The sequence below is a fragment of the Drosophila sulfurigaster genome, chromosome 3 (assembly GCF_023558435.1).
Source record: "Drosophila sulfurigaster albostrigata strain 15112-1811.04 chromosome 3, ASM2355843v2, whole genome shotgun sequence".
NCBI classification, from domain to species: domain Eukaryota; kingdom Metazoa; phylum Arthropoda; class Insecta; order Diptera; family Drosophilidae; genus Drosophila; species Drosophila sulfurigaster.
In genome coordinates, this window is record NC_084883.1 from 46,387,510 (window position 1) to 46,410,632 (window position 23,123).

The window sequence follows — 23,123 nt, forward strand, 5'->3', positions numbered from 1 at the left end:
GTCACGTTTTCAAGTGGCAACGCAGCCGATTGATCGTGACCTTGATGTCGAGTGCAATCGGTCGATAGAGAGAGCTGTTGAGAGAGAGGAAGGCAAAATCGGCGCGAGTAAATTGAGCGATTCAAAAATTCAAATAAGTTAAGTCGCACTTGCGAGCGTGTTTTCAGTTCGTGAGCGTCGCAGGTAGCGGAAGCCACGGTGAGTAAATGATCTACATTGCTTAATAACTCATTTGTTTGATATACATCAATTAAATTGTTTGTTTTTCTACTTTTTATAATTAATAATAATAAAAAAATGTTGAATATAGCGAGACTAGCGCACAGACAGTTTCGGGTAATATTTGAGGTGTGCTGACTTGACAGAAGAGTAGTATATCGGAATTCCAGCAGGCAGAACACTTCCTCAACCCCAGCCCGTCCCCTAATAAACCAGTCAATACTGACGTATCTCGACTGTGGGTGAGAGATCTACGACAAACCGGCTCGGCTCGTATTTGTTATCAGTCAACGTCGGGTGGTCGTCGAGTTTGGTTTAATAACATTTATTTGACCGCAAGGCGCACAACAAGCCATAGAAGTTACTCTAACATGTCTGAGCAGGCGTATTTTGTGGGCGTGGACGTGGGCACGGGAAGTGCGAGGGCAGCACTCGTTGCCGCCGACGGGCGTGTCCAGGAGCAGGCTGTGGAGGCGATCAAAACGTGGACACCCGAGCCCCACTACTACGAACAATCCAGCGAAGACATTTGGCAGGCAATTTGCAAGGTCGTCAAGGTAAGTGGGGCGTCTGCGACGTCTGCTGATAACCTCTAACAAGGAGATTAGATTAACCCTCAAATTACGTTTGTTTTGCATCCAGCATGTTATTGCGGGTGTCGATAAACAGAAAGTGAAGGGCATTGGCTTCGATGCCACCTGTTCGCTGGTCATCCTCGGCAATGGAGGAACTCCCGTCACTGTGAGCAAGAGCGGCGTTGCGGAGCAAAATATCATACTCTGGATGGATCATCGTGCCGAGCAGGAGACGGCACAGATCAATGCTGCTAAGCATCCACTCCTCAAGTATGTGGGTGGTCAGGTGTCGCTGGAGATGGAAATACCCAAGTTGCTGTGGCTGAAGCGGCATCTGCCCAAGAGTTATGGCAGCATCTGGCGGGCTTTCGATCTGCCTGATTTTCTGACGTGGCGTGCCACCGAAGTGGATACACGTTCGCTCTGTTCTGTGGTCTGCAAGTGGAACTACGATGCGGCAGCGCACAGCTGGAACAGCGAGTTCTTGCGTGGCGCTGATCTCGAAGAGTTGACCAAAGATAAGTTTGCAGCACTTGGCAGCGATGTCCAGCCACCAGGCAAGCCGGTGGGCAAGGGACTGTCTCAACGTGCAGCCAACGAGTTGGGCCTGCAAGTGGGCACCGTGGTCAGCACATCGTTGATCGATGCTCACGCCGGCGCTCTGGGCATGTTTGGTTGTCGGGCGGACAACAGCAGCAGCAAAAACGATGATGTGCAGGGCAAGATGGCGTTGATTGCGGGCACTTCCACCTGCCATATGAGCATCACACGCAACGCTTGCTTTGCTAAGGGTATCTGGGGTCCTTATCAGGATGCTATCATTCCAGGCTACTTCCTCAACGAGGGAGGTCAGTCCGTAGCCGGCCATCTGCTGGATCATGTGCTCAAGACACACGAATGCTACTTTGCGCTGAACAAGAAGTTGGGCGGTGACAAGTGAGTGGTTGCCACATCCTTGTAGTGGTTTCTCTTACGACAATGTGAACGATTTTTTGCAGATTCATCTATCAACATCTGAATAAGCTGCTCGAAAAGTTGGCTGCCGAGCGTGGATTTAGCAGTGTGCACTGCCTGACGCAGGATATTCATGTGTGGCCGGATCTGCATGGCAATCGTTCTCCGGTGGCAGATGCCACGCTGCGTGGCACAGTAAGTGAGGCCACCTCAATCTGTACACCACTTAACTGTCCTCCTTTTTTCTCTTTTGGCAGATCACTGGTCTGGACATGACGCGCGGCGTTGAATCTCTGGCCATCAAGTACTTGGCCTTCACCCAAGCTCTTGCTGTGAGTTGAACTTTTACAACATTAAGTTAGTTTTCTTTGTGTCTTATGTTTATTAGTAATTGTTGCAACCTTCTGTGGCAGTATGGCACGCGGCACATCATCGAGAATCTGTACGAGCACCAGCGAGCGGCGTTCCAGACGCTGCTCTTCTGCGGTGGCCTGGCCAAGAATCCACTCTATGTGCAGTGCCATGCGGACATTTGCAATCTGCCCGCGCTGATACCCAACGAACAGGAGATGGTGCTTGTCGGAGCAGCTGCTCTGGGCGCTGCCGCCGCTGGACACTACGACAGCGTGGAGGTAAGTGTACAGAGGGAGAGAGAGGATGAAGGAAAACTAATTGATGAGCGTGTAATCCCATAGAGCGCCTCGAAAGCCATGGGCGGCACTGGGCAGTTGCTGAAGCCGAATCCCGACACTGTGGAGCTGCACAATCGCAAGTACAAGGTGTTCCTCAAGCTGCTGGAACATCAGCGCCAGTACAGAGACATAATGCAGGGCAGGCAGACTTAAGAGACGGAGACGAAGTCGAACACGTCAAAACGAATTTTATGAATCCACGAAAATTGCTCAGTAATAAACGCTAATTGAGATTAGACAAACATTTTGGCAAACACTGACAACAGGTACACGTGGAATTGGGGTTGCTACGTAGCTTAAGCGATAAATGCCGCCGCCTTGGATTCAATGTGGCCGCGACACACGGGGCAGGTAACGTCGATTTTCTGTGCGCAATCCTCGCAGAGGCAAACGTGTCCGCAGGGCAGCAAAATAATCTGCAAATGTGGGAAATAATTGGTGGAACTTTTCAGAGTATCGTACACTTTACTTACCTCTTTGGGATTTGTGGAGCAGACGACGCAGAGCTGATCCTGCGACAGTGTGTGCGGTCTGCTGCGAGCGCGACGTTCGCGTCGCTCTGTCTCGAGGCGTCTGCGTATCTTGGCCTCTTCACGTTCCTGTTTCTTTTTGCGATACACCTTTCGCACTATCAGCCCCACGAGCACCATGGAAATGCTGCTGCACAGCACAATTTTGAAGCTGTAGAGAATCGAAAATAAGACACAAGTTTTAGGAAAACTGTAAGCACTTACAGCATTGAGGATTTGGCATCCTCAAAGCGCTTGATCAGCGTCGATTTGGTGGCAGTGGTCAGGAAGAGAGGTCCCTGCTTCGAGGGCTGCATGCGTAACGTGGAGCCATCCATCTCAATCTCACCAATGGCTGTGAGAAAGCTGCCGTCGCGCAGCACCTGTTCCGTGGTCTGCAGACCTTTCTGGCGCACGCCCGTGAAGAAGCCGAAGATGTGATCGAAGAACGACAGCGACGTGGACTCGTAGTTGTCATACACCACATCCACATCCAGCACAGCCGCGCTCACGGCGTCAACGATCTCCACGCCATGATCGTGTTGTCGCAACTCGAACGGCATCTCGTTGACGCTCTCATGCAGCAGTTTGCGCTGCTCTGCCCAGAATCCGGCAAAGGCGCGCATCACACGATGCTCGTGGAGCTTCACGATTTGCAGCACGCCGCTCACACTGGGCACGTAGGCGCTGCGCAGTGGGACGCCGATGGGCGTGACTGTGCCGCGTATGACGGCATAGGGTATCTTTTTGTCCTGCTGTCGTCCCACTATGGATTTAAGTTCCTTATCAATGGTGTATTGTGGAGCTTCCTACAAAACAACAACAATTTGATTATGCATTCGCTGCTTTTGAAGTGGACTTTACCTTAAGCACTCTGGCGGTGTTCTTGTAGTGCACATATTCGCGCACACAGAGCCCCAGGATGAGTAGATCGACGCCCAGCGCCACTGATTCGTGTATAAAGTCCATTACAAATAGGTAAAAATAATTTAAAGCTACTAATAATAATAATATTGTGAGGACTAGTGTGTCAATCTATTGTCGTTGTGTGACCATTAGGAACATATCTTAAATATACCAATATACTGAATTTGCCCATAACTGGAATCTAGTTGCTTGCACAGTTTTAAGGCGCGCGTCATTTGAAACAAATTGATACTTCCAAGTTAAAAAAAGTTGTTTACCTTTTTCTTCAATGCCATTAGAGTGCAGTTCTCAGATATCATTCAAAAATAGAAAATTTTAGATAAAAATTGCTTAACCGCATAAAAAACATACCACATGTCGCTATTCTGTAATTCGGTAAGAAATTATACAGTTTGAAAAGCTATATTATCGATATCGATGATATCGAAGCTTTAAATGTAATTGCGCGCTAAATTTAAATTGGCAAGCATCCAATCAAAAAAAAAAAACGCTATGTAAATATTTGATATTTCTAAGTGTTTGTACACCGCTTAAGTGTTTCCCTGTTTACTAAGAAACAACAGTAAGACAGTTACATCTTTCAATTGCCGTTAAGCTAAGAATTTGCTCCATTGTTCAATGTATTTTTTTTGTGTGTCAATATGAACCATTTACCCATCATCATCATCATCATCATGGTGGCATTCCAATCACTGTAGTTGTTATTGTGGCTGTAATCTTACTTTCGCAAGACATACACACTCACACAGATACACACGAATTGATATAAAGAGCAGCTCTCATTATGGTGGGAGAGTAGAAGATATCTTTACCTTTGGGCGTCCGCTATATTTTTGGGTTGTGAGTCAAACTTCTTTTGTGTAGTTCCCAGCCACGCTATCAATTCAGACAATTGAAGTAACTCACAGCAATTAGACCTGTTTCAAAATAACAAATTAAATCACAAATTAACTCACAATGTCCTTCGATAAGCTATTGTGGAGCATGGTAAGATCTCGAAAAGTGTGTTTACTGAAATTGAATAATATGCTGATTAATGTTATCACACTTAGCTTGTGCTCAACGTCATCACATTACTTACGGCCGCCACTGTAACCACTCGCATCATCCAGCCCAGGGAGACGAGCAGCTGTGAAGGTCGCCAGACTCCTGGACCCATCTGCGAGTCCTGTGAACTGCTCGCCACCTGTGTGCAGCATTCGAACGGCTGGGTGAACATACCCGTCGAATCGTGTGATGTGGCCAACGGTTACTATTGCAACATACGCCTGGGCACCTGCTCCAATGCCACTGGACCGTGCCATCCCTTTGGCATCGAAGGCAACTTCCAGTGCACCTCACAAGGCATCTTCCCCGATCCCTACGATTGCCAGAAATACCACATGTGCTATTTCCTCGACATTGTGCTCGTTGCGGCTGCCGTCGACTGTGGCAATGACAGGGCATTCGATGCACGCACCGGTCAATGTTCCCTCACCCTGGACAGCGCCGTATGCACTCAGCCCCAATACCAATGTCCCCATGTGGGCTACGTGGCAGCTTGGCCCAGCAATCCGAACATCTTCTACGTCTGCAAGTCGACGGTGAATCAAAATGCCGAGGACACTGTGGTCACCTATCCATCACTGCATCGCTGCAACGACGGCGAAATCTTTTCGGATTATGTATGTCGCCCCGGCAACAGTTCATCGGTGGTGCCCACTCTTTCTCCATCGATTGATCCCAATGACAATGGCTTCACTGTGATGCCCGCCAGATGCGAACATGTCGGTTTGATGGCCGACAGCGCCAATTGTCGCAAGTATTTCTTCTGCTCCACAAAGAATGGACAACTGCAGCACCAGGATTGCCCCGATGGCACCTATTTCCGACCCGAGCTCTCGTCTTGTGTGCTTGGCACGTGCTAATTTAAGAGTTAATTGCCAATCTGTATGTGTAATGAACCAGTTGCCATTATCTTTTAATTATGAGTTTTACATTTCGTCTCGGGGGAATCTTTTGCTTATCTTTGGGGTTCTCTTGTTTCTTGGCTCTATTTAAGCTGCCTTCCTGCGATCGTCACCTTCAAAAGTTTTTTGAAATGCGTTCTGTTGAGTTCTTGCTACTGCTAAGTGTCGGTTTCGTTGGCTGCCAAGGAAGGGTGCTGCTCAACTATAGTCTGGGCATCGACTCCGCTGAACTGGTGACGAATCCTTGCCAGGATGTACGTTTAGCTGGCTTCATTTGCGTGGACTGCAGCACACTGGGCTTCTGTTCCTATATCAACGGACAGTGGCAAACTGTGGAGATGTCCAGTTGCCAGTCGGAACGTGGCTTCTACTGCAGCGACGAGGAGACCTACGGTTGCACGTGGCAGCCACGATGCAAGGTGCCGGTGCGTGGCAAGTTCTACTGCCAGGGCGAGGGCATCTATCCCGATCCCTACGACTGTCGCAGCTACCACGAGTGCAGTGCCGCCAACGTGGACACGCCACGTCAGTGCACCAATGGGGCAGCTTACTCGCTGCTCACGCAAAGCTGCAGCTTGCCACGCGACAGCGAACAGTGTTCGCAAAAGCAATACAGCTGCAGCTATCTGGGGCAGACTGGCGTCTGGGCTGCCAATAGTAGCTACTATTATATCTGCCAACAGGAGGAGACATGGGGCGAGCCGACTGTCTTCTATCCGCTGATGATGAAGTGTCGCGATGGCTACACCTTCAATGGTTTCAGTTGTAGTTCTCCTGTGCAGACAAGAGCCGTGCAGCAGCAACAGGAGAAACAGCTGGATAGGAAGCTTGTGGTCTGCAGAGATGGTGAACGCTTCGCTTCGGACAATGCCAATGCCTACTTTGCCTGCCATGCTGGTCAGCTGGCCTTCCACTCGTGCCCTGTTGGTCACTACTTCGATGCCGTCTTCAAGATGTGTCGCTACAATGCGGATAGCTGTGAGGAAGGCGAATCCTCCATAGCTGATAGCAAGTATGGCTTCAACTACTGCCTGCATGGCCAGCTCATCTATCAGCGTTGTCCCATCAAGTACTACTACGATGAGGATGCTCAAGCCTGTCGCCAGTTGGCGGAGACTTGCAGGGACTTTAGCACTTCGCCTGCCGAGACAGCTGCTGGTTTCTACACTTGCGTTAAGGGACAACTGCACTACCAATTGTGTCCCGCGGAGACAGCCTACTACGATGAACAGCGCGATGTCTGTGTACAGAGAGATTTACCTGTCTACCTTTGATAGAGAAACGGTTTCTTAATTTTCAGTTCTTCCCCTGTTTATCATTAAATAATGTATTATCTGCACTTTCCTAAATGAATAAATTTCAAATGCAAGCGTCACTGTTTTAATAATTTAATTATTTTATTATCATATCTGGTCAAGGTTTTAAGTTTCCATAGCTGATGTATTTAAACTTTATTTCGCATTGGTTGGAACAGTATTTCAAATGTGTTTGTCAAAGTTGTTGTCGCTGCTACTTTTGATCGCTGTTGTCACTGCTGATAATTGCAAAAATGGCGTTTTGTATGCTGCGGAAGCAGACAATGAATATTACTATTGTGTGAATGGTGTGTTGTTGCAAAAGGAATGTCCGGGAGAAAACACTTACTTTGATGCCCACAGCTCTGTGTGTCGTCATGGCAAGCCACCTTCAAACTCTGCAACTTCTTCGTCTACAACTTCATCGCCTTTGACTTCTTCAACTTTAACTTCGACTTCTTCTCCCGGTGATAACTTAGTAGTACTTGGGAAGTGCCAACGCATTGGTCTATCTGGTGACTTGACAGATTGCAATCGTTTCTATCACTGCGCGGCCAAAGGTGACGCTGTGCAGCGTGGGAACTGTCCTGATAACCACATCTTTGATCTGGTTAAATTCACTTGTGTGCGGGGGACTTGTTGACTTCCTTCAACTTTGCTCAACTTGATAATAAAACTTGATGCGAAACTGTGTTAAGTTACTATTTTTGAGTAGTACTTTAATAAATTTACATATGTATATCTAAATATGTATCTCTTAAAAGTTACAACTTTTATTATGCTCATTGATACAAAAATGTATAAATTTTTGAATTAGTTATTCATAAATGCACAAACAAAGTAAATATTAAATTACTTTTATAAAATGTAACATGGTAAAGGACTTCAACTACTCTTAATATAAATAAATACTATAAATAACGAAAAGTCTCCAAATTGTCTAATATTATTAGTGTCAACGATGTCACAAAGTCTATAGGTTTCTAAATACAGGTTAAGTTTAAACACCTTCGAATCACAAAAAATATACAACTGCGAGCTTAATTATTTTGCTAAAATGAAATACACTAAACAAATCTTCAATTTCCTAAGTGTTGGCTAATTAAATGCAATAAGTTTGGTAATCAAATAAATAATAAAATATAAATATTGGAGCTTTATTTCTTTACATACAATAAAAACAGTCTTTAAGTGTTCCAAAAAGATCTGTTCGATCCGATTAAAATTCTCCAAGTTATTTAAGAAATAATAGTATAATAATTGATTTTTAAATCATTTGGGTTATCTTCCTGATTATGACATTATCATATCTGGACAGAGTTTTATCTCTAGACATTTAAAGTGTGCTTGAGGCACATTTCGACAGTAGTTTTTAAAATGCCTTTCACCAAGCTGTTACTTCTGCTGCTGGGAGTTCTTACCGTTCATGGCATTGACTTGGCTGAGGAGTGCCAGTCAGGTGTCCATTATCCAGCGGAGAATCCTAACGGCTTCTATACCTGCCTGGATGGCAAACTGATTTACATGGAATGCCTCGACGATAAGGTGTATGAGCCCAACATGGGAGTGTGCGTTCAACCGCCGAGAAGCTGCCAAGAGGGTGAAATGGTAACTGAGATTAATAAATATGGATTTTACTACTGCATCGATGGCCAACTGAGGTATATACAATGCCCGCTGAACAAATATTTCGATGAGACGCTGCACGCTTGTGTTGAGAATCAGGATTGCCAGGATAGCAAGCTCTATGAAGCAGAGTCAGCATTTGGTTTCTATAGCTGCAATGCTGGAAAATTGGATTATGAGAGCTGCAAAGCAGGCTGCATCTTCGACTTGTATCAACAGGCTTGTATTGATCTTAAAAACTGTACGGAGTATCAAGTGTTTTCTGGAGATACGGAGCAAGGTTTTTATTACTGCAATCAAGGAGAACTAATCTACGTCGCTTGCCCAGAAGGCATGTTCTTCGACTTTAGAGTTAAACTCTGTTTGCCACAGAATTTTTACCGGTAAATTGTCCACGCTTATCATGAAAGTTATATTAATAAATAATATAACGATTTCTGACTAAAATTGTTATCAAGTGCGGGCTTTGTCTATGTTGATTATCTCTCAAGTGATTCAATGAAATATAGTAACTATTATCTGCTGCAGTATAGGAAGTTTGAATTGCGTGAGTTCCCTAAATAATATACGAGTAGATGCAAAGTGGTAGAGTGATACCGAAGATAGGACCAAGATAAAGATAAAGAGAGTCTCCAAAACTATTTTTTATACGCGTAAAAGGAAATTTTAAATTTGGGCCCCCATCAAAAAAAAAAAACTTTTTTAAAAAAAACTTTTGATCAGCATCAACAGCGGGACGATATAGCCATGCCCGTTTATTCTTATGTTCTTAGTATTTTGTCGGTATATTAATTTGGTAGATATTTTTATACCCGCTACCCATAGGGTAGAAGGGTATTATAACTTTGTGCCGGCAGGAAATGTATGTAACAGGTAGAAGGAGGCATCTCCGACCCTATAAAGTATATATATTCTTGATCAGCGTCAACAGCCGAGACGATATAGCCATGTCCGTCTGTCCGTCCGTCCGTCTGTCCGTCTGTCCGTCTGTCCGTATGAACACCTAGATCTCAGAGACTATAAGAGATAGAGCTATAATTTTTTTTCGACAGCATTTGTTATGTTTGCACGCAGATCAAGTTTGTTTCAAATTTTTGCCACGCCCACTTCCGCCCCTGCAAATCAAAAATCGAATAACAAGCGTAATTTTAAAGCTAGGGTTACGAATTTTGGTATATACGGTAATAACTATAGTAGTTATGATCCCTGAAAATTTGGTTGCGATCAGAAAAAAATTGTGGAAGTTATTAAAGAAATACTTTTGTATGGGCAAAAACGCCTACTTACTAGGGGTCTGAGTTGCTTTGGCGGACAATCTGGTATATTGTGCCGTCTATGGTATATTTTAAATGCGGCACTATATCGATATACCACATATACCATTTGGTATATTTTTAGTATTTTTGGAGTATATTTGGTATATTTTGAGAATAATACCGCAAAAAATATTGCTTTTATTCAAAATGGGTAGCGGGTATCTCACAGTCGAGCACACTTGACTGTAGCTTTCTTACTTATTATGCCTGGACAGCCAGTTGACATGTCTAGAAGAATGTCTTTCATCGAGTGTGCCTTCTAAATGAACAGTGGCTATTTTTTGTCTTGAATAACTTTTTATTGTAGCATAACAAAAACTTAACTTAACTAATCAAAAAATGCTGATTGATTGCACTTCGATACAACTTAATCGTCGCATTCACGCACCACGGGATGCAGCACAATGGAGGCGCCATTGCAGCCAGTGCGATCTGAGATGAAGTCATGGAAGTTGCTCTCCAGTGCCCACATGAAACGCTTGTGCCCCGGCAGCACCTGAGTGGAGAGACGACAGTCGCCGCCACGCTGCACCTCCTGCAAATTGGAGGCCTTGAAGCACGTCTCCGAGTCCCACAGATAGATATCATTCTCGCCCTTGTAGCGGAAGAACAACGAAGTGCCGCCATCGGCGCCCAAGAGCACAGCTTGTTTGCCATAGGGTTTGGGTCCCACATCGATGATGGAGCCGGCTCCTTGGCCCACACGCAAATACTCGCCCTTGATGGAATAGAGGCGAGAGGAGCTCAGGTAGCTGAAGAAGAGCGTCGAGGTGCCGTCGGGCTTGGAGGTCAACGCCACGTAGAGCACATCGTTGGTGGGCGCTGTGGCTCGGGGCAGCACAATGCGATACGATTTGTTACCCGTGATGTCGTAGACTAGAATGCTACGTGCACCAGCATCAGCGACATAGCTGTGGGGGGAGAGGAGAAGAGAGAAAGTAGGTGAATTGTAGGTGAGGTTTTGTTTCATTAGAAAACATCGCGCAACTTTCTTTGCAAGCTTATCAATGAACTCAACTGATAAGATTGCAATACGAGAGCTTTGAGAAACTTCCAAACTCTTTGCACATGCAACTAAAATTTTCTACTTACACAAAGGGCTTGTTGTCCTTGGAGTAGTCGATGACAATGAATTGCAGTCGCGACTCGGAAGTAACCAGATCGCTGAGATCAATGCTCTTGACCACCTTGTTGTTGGCCGTGTTGATGGCCACAATCTTGGGACTGCAACGACGTATTGGCTGCTCCAAAGTGTTCACAATGCCCACGTCCAAAGCCCACAGCAGACCCTAAAAAATAAAATATAAATCCATTAATTAGTATAGACCACAAATAAAAATAAATCACTTTATTGGCCATAGACACCAAATAAAAATTCTTTTTATTCGAATGCATTTTTAATTGCCGGAATTTGTCAACAATTCTGCAATTAATTCTGTCTGCACTTGAACCACAACAAATTGTGCAAATTTGCTGAATTGCCATTAAATAAACAAATGCACTGCCTCATTGTTGCTTTATTATTATTGTTATTGTTGTTGTTTTCATAGCATTTGTTTGTTGACATTACTTTTCAACTGCTGACCGATTGTCTAAGCATTAATTATTGTCGATGAGTTTCAATTATAGTTGATTATGAAATACTCTCTATGTATTGCTTGTGCCTTGACCATTGATTGTTATCATTTGCGAAGCAACTAAATAAATGCAATAAATTCTCAATGTCCACAGCTAATAACATATTGATATTAATGTGAAATGCTTTAATAGTTTTTTCAGTATTAGAACTTTTTGAAACTGAAGTGTTCTCAATATTAAAGCTTAAACTTGCAGTATTCAATGTAGTTTTTATTACACATATTTATGAGTTTAAAATTGATTTGTTATTTGAGGCATAAAGTTTAAGTTCTGTCTTTTGATTTTTATCATTCCCTATGAAATTAAATAGAGTTAATAAATTTTAAATATATTTATCTAATAACTGATAGAAATCAATGGGAACTTTTTGAAATTTAAATATTTTCAATGTACAATATTTACTTTATAGTGTATTGATTTATATTTGCAAAACCTACAGACATAATTAAGAGGGTAAAGAAATATTCTCAATGATGAACGTGCTTTCAGTGTTGACTGTTATTTTCGATAGGAAATTACGTTAACTCAATATATTATAACTGATTAAAATTTATATGAACTGCCCTTATGGTTGTTGAAGTATTGTAACTACTTAAAATTCATGTGATTTTAATAAGAAACACATTCGTATGTTAAGTTAATGAACAAGAAATTGATGTAATTAAAAGTAACAATATTTACTATACAAGTATAGTCCATTGATTTATATTATATTTATAAGGCTTGCAGACCTAATTTAATTTGAATTATGCAACTCAATATGGAATAATTGGTGGAAATAAATACTCTAAGTATTTTGCATATTTCTTATTTTTTAGACATAGTTATTCGATATAAAATTAAAATGATTTATTATATGTGATTTGGCTTTCTATCTCTGAGTCAGAAATATACACAGTTCATAAATTCAACATATAATATATATTGTCTTTTTGTGGTTGAAATATTTTAATTACTTCAAATTTAAATGATGTAAATAAGAAGTCGGTCTTTAAATTCACACTATTCAGTTGTTAAATCTGCATTATCGATCTGAATGCAGTCAAGTTAATCATGAATCGGAAATATAGTTCAAGTATCTCAAGTGCCGAATGAGCTGCGACACAAGCTGTTAAACTTGAATTTGGCTGATAAAACTGAAACTGGCTGACAAATGAACAGTTCTTCAATACCAATTGAGTTTATCAGCATTTTTATTTTCCATGGAGTTCACCGAGTTGCTTTTCCCTTGAACTGCCGCTGGAGAGGTTGTGAGAGTGTTAAAAAGAAAGAGACAGACAGAGAGAGAGAGAGAGGGAGGGAAAGAGAGGGAAAACAGAGGGATAACCAAGCGTTTGATGTTGACTTTTATAATATTCCATTTACCATGGGATGGAACTTTATTTGTGCCGCTTGCCACACGCCACTTGGCACTGTATTTTATTTGATTAAAAAAGCAATTTCGTGGTGTAAAAAAGAGATGTCTATAGATGTAAATGTGTGTCTGTGCAAGTCAGTGTTCGTGTGTGTGTGTGAGTGAATGCATTTAATGCAGTGCGAAAACTGTTAAAAAATGCGCCGCAAGTTTCAGGTTTAAAGAAACAAATTGCTTTTCCAGCAACACTGACAACTGACCAACAAACTAAGTGAGCGAGTGTGTGTGAGGGTTGTGTGTATGTGTGTGTGTGTGTGTGTGTGTGATTCGTGGAATATCAAATTTAATTGCACTTACATTCTGATCCACAGCCACATCGACGACAGACTGCAGCGCCTGACAGTTGCCCTCCTCCTGAATGGCCCAGCATGGATACGGCGCAATCTTGGCCAGACACTCTCCCTTCTTCAGGTTCACCTTGCCCAGGGTAAAGGGAACGCCTTGCTTGTACCGTGGAAGTGCAACAAACGCCGAGTCGCGTTGCAGCTGGGCACGGGTGACAATCACATTGCGGGGCACATAGCGACCGGATTGGACATAGATGTTCTTGGTGGAGTCGCAGGGCCAGTGAAGATTGCTGCCACTCAGCTGGAAGGTGAGCTCCGTCAGCGGATTCTTGTCGCACTTGCTGCCGGCAATCGTGTTGCTCGAACTGGAGCTGGACGAATCGCTGGAGGAGCTGTAGCCGGCGCTACAAGCTGCAGCGAGTAGCGAGAGCAGAAACACGGACAGCAATTTGGTCATTGCTGAGCTTGTGAGTTGTTCTATTGAGTTCGAGATTTGAGTGCAGCTTCGACTGCTGCTGATTATGTAAAACTGTCGCGGCGCTTGGCGCATTTATTTATATTTATAGCCGCATGATTTTTGGACGCTTCACTTGACACTTGACACTTGATGGCAAGCGCGTGTTCTTTGGCTACCAATTCGGGGTCGTCTGGTAAACATGAGGAAACATGTGTCTCACACGCACACACACACACATACACGTACTATTGGGCAGCCAGCACGTCTGCTGCACGCCATTTTGCGACACAGCGGAAGCACACAGCCGCCATGTATGCCCCGCTTTCCGCCATTTGCCATTTGCTATTTGCCACCCGCTTCGCTTCACAGTTTGTGCGGAAGTTGACACCGAAATATGTTTGCAGCGCGTGTTGCGATTCGCAGCATTCGCAGCTTTTGTGTCGTCAGTTTTCTGTTTTAATTGATGCACACACATGACTTACACTTGTTCGCTGCAACGATGGGAAAATGCGGAAAACCAATGCCCAAAACCTTTAACTGCAATGTTTATTACACTTGCTGTTAACTTTATCAGTTGACTTTCAATATTGACAATTTAAAAATAATATTCGATAAGCAAACACAGTCGGAACTCTCGACTGGTTTCGTTGTCTTCTTTTTTTTGTGTGCTTCTTTCTTCTTTTTTTTTATCTCTCGTCTCGTCTCGCTTTGTGAGATCAACAATAACTTTTGTCGCCTGCTTTTTCAACTGGGGGTATAGCTCAGGGGTAGAGCATTCGACTGCAGATCGAGAGGTCCCCGGTTCAAATCCGGGTGCCCCCTACAAAGCTCACTTTTTGCAGGGATTTTAAGTAATATTTTTAGCAGCTGATGAACTCTGCAGTTGACCCTTGACCCCGTGAGTTCAAATGCAAGCGAAGCGTCAACAATGCGTGACCAGCCATAAATTCTACTGCCTGATTATCTCAGCATCTCTCAATGGCAACGTGTGGACACAATGACCAACTGGCTGCTTGGCTTTTGTTCGACGAAAGGAAAGAGATGAAGAATGGAGAGAGAGAGAGAGAGAGGAGCAATATGTGCAGTGAATTATGGCCAAGCTGCGCTTTGAGAGCAGCAGCACAGTATGAATTAAAGCTGGAGCAAAAACAGATCAATAAAATCGCTACATGGGTCAATCGAGTTGACCCTTTTGGCAAGGAGAAGGGGAGGTAAGAGAGAGGGAGAGAGAAAGAGAGAGGAAGCCGTGAACTGACTTCCGCAGATTTCGAACTCAAAGCAGATTGGATTTGTGTGTGGAAATCATTTTAATAAACTGTCGCAAGTTGCCTTTTTTGATGATAATCTGCAAATTTATAACTCATAGATGTGTGTGTTGTTGAGTGTATGTGTGTGCGTGGGCGAATGCTTGTCTGTTGCGGGGCATCAGCTGCCAGCGATGCGAGCTGCACGAGCTGTAGATAAATATTTATGCGCTTTCATAAATAAAAGCAATAATGAAAAAACAAATACCAAAGCGAAAAACGAAAAACGAGCAATGACAACGCCAACGAAATCATGCAAAAATCTTCACACGAGTCGCATGTTCAATTCAGATATCTGTCCGACTGACTGTCGACTGTTCTGACTGCTGATATGTGAGTATTGTTGTGTGTATACTATATACATACATATAAATAATAAACCTGGCCATTGACAGCATTTGGTGTGCCCATAAATGGCTCAAAGTATTTCGTATTCAATAAATTCCGTTGCAATTTGCAGACAACTCGAAAATATACACAAAATGCCAACAAATTGCAAAAGACATTTGCAATCTGTTCAATTGTGCAACATTTATGCCAAATGAACGAATGCAACAACAATAATTGTATTTCAATAAAATCAATAAATATGCGAATTTACTACTGCAGGCGAGTCGAAGTCAAAATTCTCTAGCAACATTTTGGGAAAATAAAAATACTTGAATTTTTGTGGAAGTTGACTGAAACTATGAAATAATAAATAAATCGTCCAAATAATATACTTATATATATTTGTATATTTTTGGATTTCCCCATTATTAATTAGCCATATTCAAAGCAAGAGTATCTGCTACTTAATGTGACACATCGTTTATTTATTTTATGACAAATCATTTAATTCGCAGAATAACGAAATTAAATAAAACGACATAGAGTCGCAGCTTAAAGCAAACGTTGACACAAAAGAAAGTTGGAGAAGCGCAAAACGAAGTCAAAGATTAAAACGAAAGCGAAAGCGCAAGCAAAAACACAACTCAGGCCGCAATAAATTAATAGCAAAACAATAAAGAAAGAAAGTCGAGTGTGCTCGACTGTGAGATACCCGTTGCCCATTTTGAATAAAAGCAAAACTGTGCTGTATTCATTTTAGAATATATCAGGTTAATATAGTAAAAATACTAAAATTATACCAAATGTTATATTTGGTATTTTGATATAATATAATATACCAGATTATTAGCCAAAAACAACTAAGACTCGTAGTAGGTATAATAATTAGCACTGAAATAAGCACGACTATATATTCGAATACCCGCAGTAAAATATTGAATAATTATATTTTAAATCATATATATTTTAAAGTAAGAGAATATATAGAATTATTTACAGTCAAGCGTAAATAAATATATATGTATAATATATTCAAAATATACTATTAGTTGCCTTGGTGTCGCCATTTAGCGTGTATTCCCTACAACTTTCTGACTTCTGCATATTTTTCCCCCTTCGTTAGATCAAAAGATACAATCAATCACTGTCCGCAAATAGCCTTTATACCCTGTAATAGTCCGCAAATAACAAAAGCCAAAAACTTGAAATATTATTATAATTTATGTGAATTTTTCCCTTCGCTGGTTGTAGGGGGAAAAAAGTTGCTGTGGCCAGCAAAGTTGATCGGCCCATTTAACAGAGAGTCGAAGACGACAAGACAAACGTGACCACAGACAATTTTCTTACAGTTTGCTATTTGTTTTGCCCGAAATAAAGGCCAAAAAGGAAGCAACAGAAAGCGAAATGGAAGGAAGAAAGAGGCAAATTACATGTCGCATTGTTGGGCGTGGCTTTTGGGTCTGACATTTTGGCATGCCGAACATGTCGCGACGCTCAGGAAAAACTTTCAGCATCCTCGCAGACAGTCTGTGTGTTCGCCTGTAGCTACTTTGATTGTGCAGGATTTACTTAAAGCCATTATATGATAAGTTAACTCTATTAATAAAATCGAAGCTCTTCTACTCTTCAACTATTCGCTCTTGCTTTGTGCTGTTGTCAATTATGTGTTTGCCTTCAATATTTCAAGCCGCGTTTGAGTGATTAATCAATTGGTGTATGATTTCAAGTGCATCAACATCAATTAGTCGCAAATATGCCGCTGGTAATGATGAATGATGATGATGACGACAATGATGATGATGACGATGAAGAAGCAAATGCAAAGCAATTGCAAATAGAATGCACTTAGCTGGCTTAGCTGGCCATAGGCCAAGCTCTCACTGCAGTGGGCGGCAAATTCATTTCACACTGCATTAGGTACAGTGAAGACACAATATAAACTACAACTGACTCTTATATTTGTTAAAAAATTTGTATATTTAATAAAAATACAGCTAATTTTAACATAAGAACATAAGTTACTTCAGTTTTTTAATGCAGTTAAATAAAAGCGAATTTTCAATAATGAGTGATTACTAACATATAATTCAAATTACAAATTTACAAGTATAAGAGGAATAGACTTATTTATATACAACATTTAACAGTTGTATTCAAATATATAAACAAAATTGAGAAAAAATAGAATACTAATTTTAAATTGCTATGCCATGCAATGCTAAACTAGAAAATTAAACAAAATGCAGATACTCAAATTCATTCATTTGAAGCTAGCTTCACTGTTTGACTGTTTTGCTTTGATGCGGCTTCTGCGCGTGAAGTATTTCAATTATTTTTAATGCAATTGGCTGCCAACTCGAACACTCTCGCACACACATACACACTTTCTCACACACTCTTTGCACTTGTTTTTTGGCTCTGCGATGCCATCAAGGTTCTTCCACCCAAAAAAAGAGTACTTGCAATTTGAGAAATTGGCTTGCAGCACGTCTTTGATTTGTGGCCGCATTCGATGGGCTTATATAAGCGCATAAGTTGGCCAACTCTTGGCGCAAAACCCCACAGCCACAGTTCTCGAAGAGTTATCATAAAGATGCACTTCTCACAACTAGCCAACAGCCAACAGCTGCTGGCTTTAATCGTGTTAATCCTCGCCTGCATTGCCCAACGCGCTGGAAGTCAGGGCACCAAGTACGGCCTGTGGACACCGGATCGCGCGCACTCCGACACACAGCCCATTCAGTGGACGGGCGGACAGTTTGAGTTCCCCTGCGCCAGCACCAAGTCGCTCTTCAAGAGCTCCGGCAAGTATATAGCCAAGAATGTGATTGCGACGCGTGCTCAGCTGATTGGTGACACCATTTACTTGGCGTTGCCTCGTTATCGCAAGGGCGTGCCCGCCACGCTGGTGAAGACCACCATTCAACCGGGCACCTGTTCCACCACGTTCAAGCCTTATCCCTGCTGGGATCTGCAAGAGGAGGGCAACTGCAAAGCGCTGCAATCGGTGGTTGATCTTGTGGTGGATCAAAATGAAGTGCTCTGGGTACTGGACACAGGCATAGTCAACACACTGGAGACGCCGGTGCGCAAGTGTGCGCCCAAGGTGGTCGCAATGTCCGTGAAAACAGGCAAAGTGCTGAAGACAGTCTCCCTCGAGGGTCTCACCTCGAGCAGCTCTCGGTTGCAGTATCTTGTGGTGGACTATGCACCCGATGGCGGTTGCTTTATCTACGTGAGTGATGCGGCGAATCGGGCGATTATTGTGTACAATCTGCAGGCGGATCGTGGCTTCCGTGTTGTGCTGCCCAAGGCAGTTTCCGCCGGCTGTCGTTCCCGTGATGTGCTCTACATCGCTTTAATACGTCGCGATTGCGGTTCGACGGAACTTTACTTCACATATCTGAGCACCAGCAAACTGTTTTCGCTGAAGTCCGAGTATCTGCGCAGCGGTGTGGCCGATGGTCGCATTCTTGGTGAGTTGACAACACAAATGGGTTGCTAGTTAAATTATTAACTTTCTATTTCGTATCTTTGTTTTAGATCTGGGCAAAAAACCCAGTCGCATGGTCATCATTGGCACCGACAATGGCTCGGCGATATTCTTCCGCAACGAGGGCGATGCCGAGGTTTATCGTTGGGACACCAACTCCACGTTTGCGGAGACGAACTTTAAGCCCGTCTACCGCAGTCAGACCTGCCAGCTGGTCACCCATGCGGTGCCCGATTACAAGCGGAATACGATGCGTGTGCTGCAGAGCAATTTTCCCGATTACATGCAGAATCGCATCGGATGCGGGGCCATTCAGCAGCTCAACCATATGCAGGGTTGTTGGTAGACACAGACACACAGACACACGCACACATAACACACACTCCAATACACATTCTAACACACACCACAACACACCACACTCTGACACACACACTCCCAAAAACACACTCCAACACACACATTTTGATTGTTGTTGTGACTGCGCTGGCTTTGCTGGAAAAGCTTTCTGAAATTGCAGTCGTGGCAATAACTGACAAAAAGAGCCAAAACACAAACAAACAAATGGCTCAATGTATTTGCATCTTGTATATACTCTAAACTAGCAAAACTTTAGTTAGTTACTAACTCTGCTTGTTGTTATTATATTGTTGAAGCAAGCTGAGCAATAAACTGATTTCTGTATCTTTATTTAATGACTTCTTGGCTGGGAAATTGGAAATCCGATTGTGTTTCAGTTTGAGAGCTCATTCAACTGCTTCCACACACTATCTAGCATTAGAAAGACATTCGTGTAAGGATTAAGCGAGTCAAGTTTATTCAACTGACAGCCAATTGTCGCCCATTGAATGTGCTCAAATGAGTGCATTCAACTCGACGAAGCTCCACATGCATGATTGCAGCTAAGTATGTAGTCGACATTACACTTGCTGTGCTCATAAATTGCTGATTAAGGTAATTCTTTTTGGGGTCAATTACCTTAATGTCGCAGCAAACTGCTTAAAGAGAGCACTAAAAATTGGTAGTGGCAATGTGAAATGTTGTGCTTACAGAATTCTGAAGTCAGCGACTAAATTCAAATGTTCTGTAAGCACTTAAAAATTTCATGTATGCAGAGATTTTCTTTAAATTTTAACATATTCTATTCTTAAAATTTTGAGTATCATTAAGGTGAATTTAGAAATAAAAAAAATTGCATGTGTGTACAATTTTGTTTAAATTTTGATATATTCTGGTTTTGATAATTTATATATTATTATGGTAATTAATAACAATAAAAATGGCATGTGAGCGCAGATTTGTCCAAGAGACGTTCTGGTCTCTATAATTTGAATATTATTAAGACAAAATTAAAATTATTAAATTATTTTGAATTAATTTATTTGAAATTAATTTAAATAACATTTTCGACGCAATTAGTTTGCGTGTTCATTTAATTTAAAGAGAAAAAATGTGTGAAATTAATTTAGACTCTATCTAATCAAAATAACATTTTCAATATTTTTTGCCTAAAGTATATTTCTCATCAAGCCGAAGGCCCTAGCAAGCAGTAGTTTAGAAATAAGTTAAGTGGTAATATAATTAATCTAATTAATTAAACTACATATTTCTCATTAAAATGTATTTTATAAAATTGCAGCAATTACCCAAAATGGTGGAGCTGCTAGAATAAGTTATATTTAAACATTTCACAAATCAATTAAAATTGTTTTACTTTAACAAAGTTGAGCTGAGAGCTGAGTTAATTTGTTTTATCATTGCACAGCATAAAGATAAACAGTTAAATAAAGTTTTCAACTCAATTGACTTATAATTACATCGAAAGCAACTTTCAGCGAAATTTTATGCAATGCGTATGCAGAAGAAATGCAATTGATGCTTAAGCGAATCAAATTATATTTAATTAATATATATTGAATTAGAGAAAAATAATGCAGATTTTAACAAACCCTACCAGATTTTTTATTAAATAACTTCAAGTAATAGAACTAACTAAGCACATTATTAGGTAATGAGATAGTCATAAGTGGGGAAATATAAATATTTAAGAAACACAGAAAAGTTAAAGTTAGAATAAAGTCAGGCAAAGACATTTCCTACCATAGTCCAATGAAAGGAACAAAATATAAAATTTTGTTGAGGAGAAAATATTTCCATAAGCCACATAATTAAACCAAACTTAATTAGCTTTAATAAAAGCGTTGTTTAAAGCGTTTAAATCTTCGCCTTTTCTATAGCTGAATACATATATGTATGCACACAACTTGAAAGGTGTTGGCTTTATCTTAACATCCTGCTTCCGTCTTTCAATCTTGCCGCTTATCCTGGCCATCCATTCAAAGTACTGCTGTTGGCTTCCTGTCGGCTTCGTTCAACAAGTTAATTAACATAACTGCACGATCCACATTATGAGCTGACAGTTGCAATGACAATAAATTCTTGAGGCACTTAATACGCTCGGCCCTGATTACAGTATATTTCAAGAGCAGTCCCCGCTTTCAGCGCCTCCATCCATTCGCCTTTCATCCCTTACAACCCGTGGAGTCTACGACTTAATTGCGAGTGAGGCAGAAGAGATTCGCGCGGAACTGTTTCAACTTTAACGCTCGCTAATTGGGGAATTTCGTGATAAATTGCACGCGAGTTGCCCGACTCCTTTCCCTCATTCTTTGCTCTGCCTGGCATCCTTTCGCCACGTCCTTGGGCAGGTTCGCCTGTGTCAGTCGCAGTTCGACTCGCTGTCTTCACCCACGTCTTAAGGAACATCGCCAAGCGTCTTCAATAAAAAATCAATTAAACAGCTGCATTTTTTGGGCGTGACGATGTTGACCTTTGGCTTGTGGGGGAACCGTTGGGGTCTGTTGATTGTCGACACTTCTACGGCTGCAGCCACGTAATTTCATGTGTTCATTTAACAAATTGCTTTCGAGTATGTGTGAGTGTGTATTTTATGGAGCTATGAGTGTGTGTGTGTGTGTGCGAATACAATTGAAATTCGTCAGCTCAAAGGCTTCGTGGCGTCGCCGCCAAGTAGGCAATGGGAATATGCGGAGGTCGACTCTAATGGGAAACGGGCCCACATATCATAAATGTGTCAGCGACAGCAACGCAAATATTAACAATAATAAATTTTTTTAGCCACTCCTCCCACACACCCAAAGCAAAGCTCCGAAAATAGCCAACCCACAAAAAAAAACAAAAATGGTGGAAAAAAGTTTTCATTGTTGCTGCTTGGGACTTGGAACAGCTGACAATACCCGAAAAAAATGCTCGTATCATCCGTCAGCAAAGCCTGCGATAAACTTGTCTCTCTCCGCTTGATTTACAAAGCATTTTTGCTCTTATTTTTTTTTTTCATTTTTTTGGCCCACTCGAACAAACAAAAGTGGCATAAACAAAACAAAGGGCTGGTCACAACAGTCTACGCACTCGTATGTGTTTTACGGTGAAAAGCGAAAACATTTCCAAGAAGTAAAATTTTGTTTTGACAATAAAATATGAATAAATACCGAGTTGATTTGTGCTGCAAACAGCGACGTTAACTAAACTACAGCAATAAATATTAAATGTGCTGCAACCTTTTCGACTAATGAAAAGCTTTCACAAAAAAAATGTGTTCAAAACAATTTCAGAAAACTTTTCTTATAATACAACTTGAATGTTGAACTGCAATAATACGATTTTAATGTGGAATAAATATTAAATAAACAAGCTTCAGCTTTAGCTCAGTAATTCATACTTTTTGACTGCTGAAAATTACATTAAAGTTGAATGCCACAATGAAAAAGATGTCAAACTTTAGGTACAATAAAATATTTAAGCAATATGCGAAATTAAATTACAATTTGAAGATTATGAATGTGATATAAATACACATGGAATAAAAATTTTGTTTGAGTTAAATTCAACTTTGACTTTTATCTGCCACATAAAAATATGATTTACCCTTAAGACATTCGGTTGAAAATATCTTGAGATGAAATGTTTGATTTTCATGTTTTGGCACCTCGGGCAAAGGTTGTCGAGGTGCAAAGAACTGTGTCATTTGCTTTGAAGAATTTACGAAGATGAGGGCTGTGTTGCCTTTGACACAAGAACTATGCATAATTAAATTTGCTAGCAGAGAATAAAAATGAAA

The 23,123-nt window shown here is 41.6% G+C and overlaps 6 protein-coding genes and 1 non-coding gene across 8 annotated transcripts; 5 read left to right on the plus strand and 2 right to left on the minus strand.

Moving 5' to 3' along the window:
• Nucleotides 1-106: 106 nt before the first annotated feature.
• Nucleotides 107-2,682, plus strand: LOC133841192 (FGGY carbohydrate kinase domain-containing protein). 2 transcript variants are annotated; one of them, XM_062273530.1, is made up of 7 exons: nt 107-198; nt 311-776; nt 862-1,730; nt 1,793-1,943; nt 2,006-2,080; nt 2,162-2,380; nt 2,444-2,682. In XM_062273530.1, exons 2-7 carry the CDS (start codon nt 591-593, stop codon nt 2,591-2,593), a joined length of 1,650 nt encoding a protein of 549 aa, XP_062129514.1. In that variant the 5' UTR covers nt 107-198; nt 311-590; the 3' UTR covers nt 2,594-2,682. The 2 variants fall into 2 exon arrangements, with proteins under 2 accessions (XP_062129514.1, XP_062129515.1); XM_062273531.1 differs by lacking the exon at nt 107-198 and having other exon boundaries at nt 256-776.
• Nucleotides 2,590-4,001, minus strand: LOC133841193 (mitochondrial E3 ubiquitin protein ligase 1). The gene is made up of 4 exons (XM_062273532.1): nt 3,814-4,001; nt 3,175-3,758; nt 2,914-3,121; nt 2,590-2,856 (listed from the first exon to the last, which is right to left on the minus strand). Exons 1-4 carry the CDS (start codon nt 3,916-3,918, stop codon nt 2,737-2,739), a joined length of 1,017 nt encoding a protein of 338 aa, XP_062129516.1. The 5' UTR covers nt 3,919-4,001; the 3' UTR covers nt 2,590-2,736.
• A 682-nt stretch (nt 4,002-4,683) lies between these two features.
• Nucleotides 4,684-5,847, plus strand: LOC133844845 (uncharacterized). Its single transcript, XM_062279111.1, has 2 exons — nt 4,684-4,863; nt 4,929-5,847. Exons 1-2 carry the CDS (start codon nt 4,834-4,836, stop codon nt 5,781-5,783), a joined length of 885 nt encoding a protein of 294 aa, XP_062135095.1. The 5' UTR covers nt 4,684-4,833; the 3' UTR covers nt 5,784-5,847.
• Nucleotides 5,848-5,938: 91 nt separating this feature from the next.
• LOC133844844 (uncharacterized) lies at nt 5,939-7,200 on the plus strand. The gene has a single exon (XM_062279110.1). It carries the CDS (start codon nt 5,957-5,959, stop codon nt 7,097-7,099), a length of 1,143 nt encoding a protein of 380 aa, XP_062135094.1. The 5' UTR covers nt 5,939-5,956; the 3' UTR covers nt 7,100-7,200.
• Nucleotides 7,201-10,345: 3,145 nt separating this feature from the next.
• LOC133844347 (major royal jelly protein 1) lies at nt 10,346-13,942 on the minus strand. The gene is made up of 3 exons (XM_062278289.1): nt 13,412-13,942; nt 11,155-11,351; nt 10,346-10,973 (listed from the first exon to the last, which is right to left on the minus strand). The coding sequence occupies exons 1-3, from the start codon at nt 13,856-13,858 to the stop codon at nt 10,430-10,432; spliced, it is 1,188 nt and encodes a 395-aa protein (XP_062134273.1). The 5' UTR covers nt 13,859-13,942; the 3' UTR covers nt 10,346-10,429.
• A 666-nt stretch (nt 13,943-14,608) lies between these two features.
• Trnac-gca (transfer RNA cysteine (anticodon GCA)) lies at nt 14,609-14,680 on the plus strand. The gene has a single exon. It is a non-coding gene; the product is annotated as a tRNA-Cys (tRNA).
• A 3,348-nt stretch (nt 14,681-18,028) lies between these two features.
• LOC133844876 (major royal jelly protein 1) lies at nt 18,029-19,391 on the plus strand. The gene is made up of 2 exons (XM_062279150.1): nt 18,029-18,968; nt 19,036-19,391. Exons 1-2 carry the CDS (start codon nt 18,086-18,088, stop codon nt 19,329-19,331), a joined length of 1,179 nt encoding a protein of 392 aa, XP_062135134.1. The 5' UTR covers nt 18,029-18,085; the 3' UTR covers nt 19,332-19,391.
• The last annotated feature ends 3,732 nt before the right edge of the window (nt 19,392-23,123 follow it).

Bases quoted from the DNA above. Each gene is read 5' to 3' on its own strand.
- LOC133841192 (XM_062273530.1), top strand. From the start codon at position 591: ATGTCTGAGCAGGCGTATTTTGTGGGCGTGGACGTGGGCACGGGAAGT. The intron at 2,081-2,161 runs GTGAGTTGAACT...CTTCTGTGGCAG, and splicing joins CCTTCACCCAAGCTCTTGCT to TATGGCACGCGGCACATCAT. The intron at 2,381-2,443 runs GTAAGTGTACAG...GTAATCCCATAG, and splicing joins GACACTACGACAGCGTGGAG to AGCGCCTCGAAAGCCATGGG.
- LOC133841193 (XM_062273532.1), bottom strand. From the start codon at position 3,918: ATGGACTTTATACACGAATCAGTGGCGCTGGGCGTCGATCTACTCATC. The intron at 3,122-3,174 runs GTAAGTGCTTAC...GATTCTCTACAG, and splicing joins GATGCCAAATCCTCAATGCT to CTTCAAAATTGTGCTGTGCA. The intron at 2,857-2,913 runs GTAAGTAAAGTG...CCACATTTGCAG, and splicing joins GCTCCACAAATCCCAAAGAG to ATTATTTTGCTGCCCTGCGG.
- LOC133844845 (XM_062279111.1), top strand. From the start codon at position 4,834: ATGTCCTTCGATAAGCTATTGTGGAGCATG. The intron at 4,864-4,928 runs GTAAGATCTCGA...TATCACACTTAG, and splicing joins ATAAGCTATTGTGGAGCATG to CTTGTGCTCAACGTCATCAC.
- LOC133844844 (XM_062279110.1), top strand. From the start codon at position 5,957: ATGCGTTCTGTTGAGTTCTTGCTACTGCTAAGTGTCGGTTTCGTTGGC.
- LOC133844347 (XM_062278289.1), bottom strand. From the start codon at position 13,858: ATGACCAAATTGCTGTCCGTGTTTCTGCTCTCGCTACTCGCTGCAGCT. The intron at 11,352-13,411 runs GTAAGTGCAATT...TTTATTTTTTAG, and splicing joins ATGTGGCTGTGGATCAGAAT to GGTCTGCTGTGGGCTTTGGA. The intron at 10,974-11,154 runs GTAAGTAGAAAA...CTCCCCCCACAG, and splicing joins AAGGACAACAAGCCCTTTGT to CTATGTCGCTGATGCTGGTG.
- LOC133844876 (XM_062279150.1), top strand. From the start codon at position 18,086: ATGCACTTCTCACAACTAGCCAACAGCCAACAGCTGCTGGCTTTAATC. The intron at 18,969-19,035 runs GTGAGTTGACAA...TCTTTGTTTTAG, and splicing joins GGCCGATGGTCGCATTCTTG to ATCTGGGCAAAAAACCCAGT.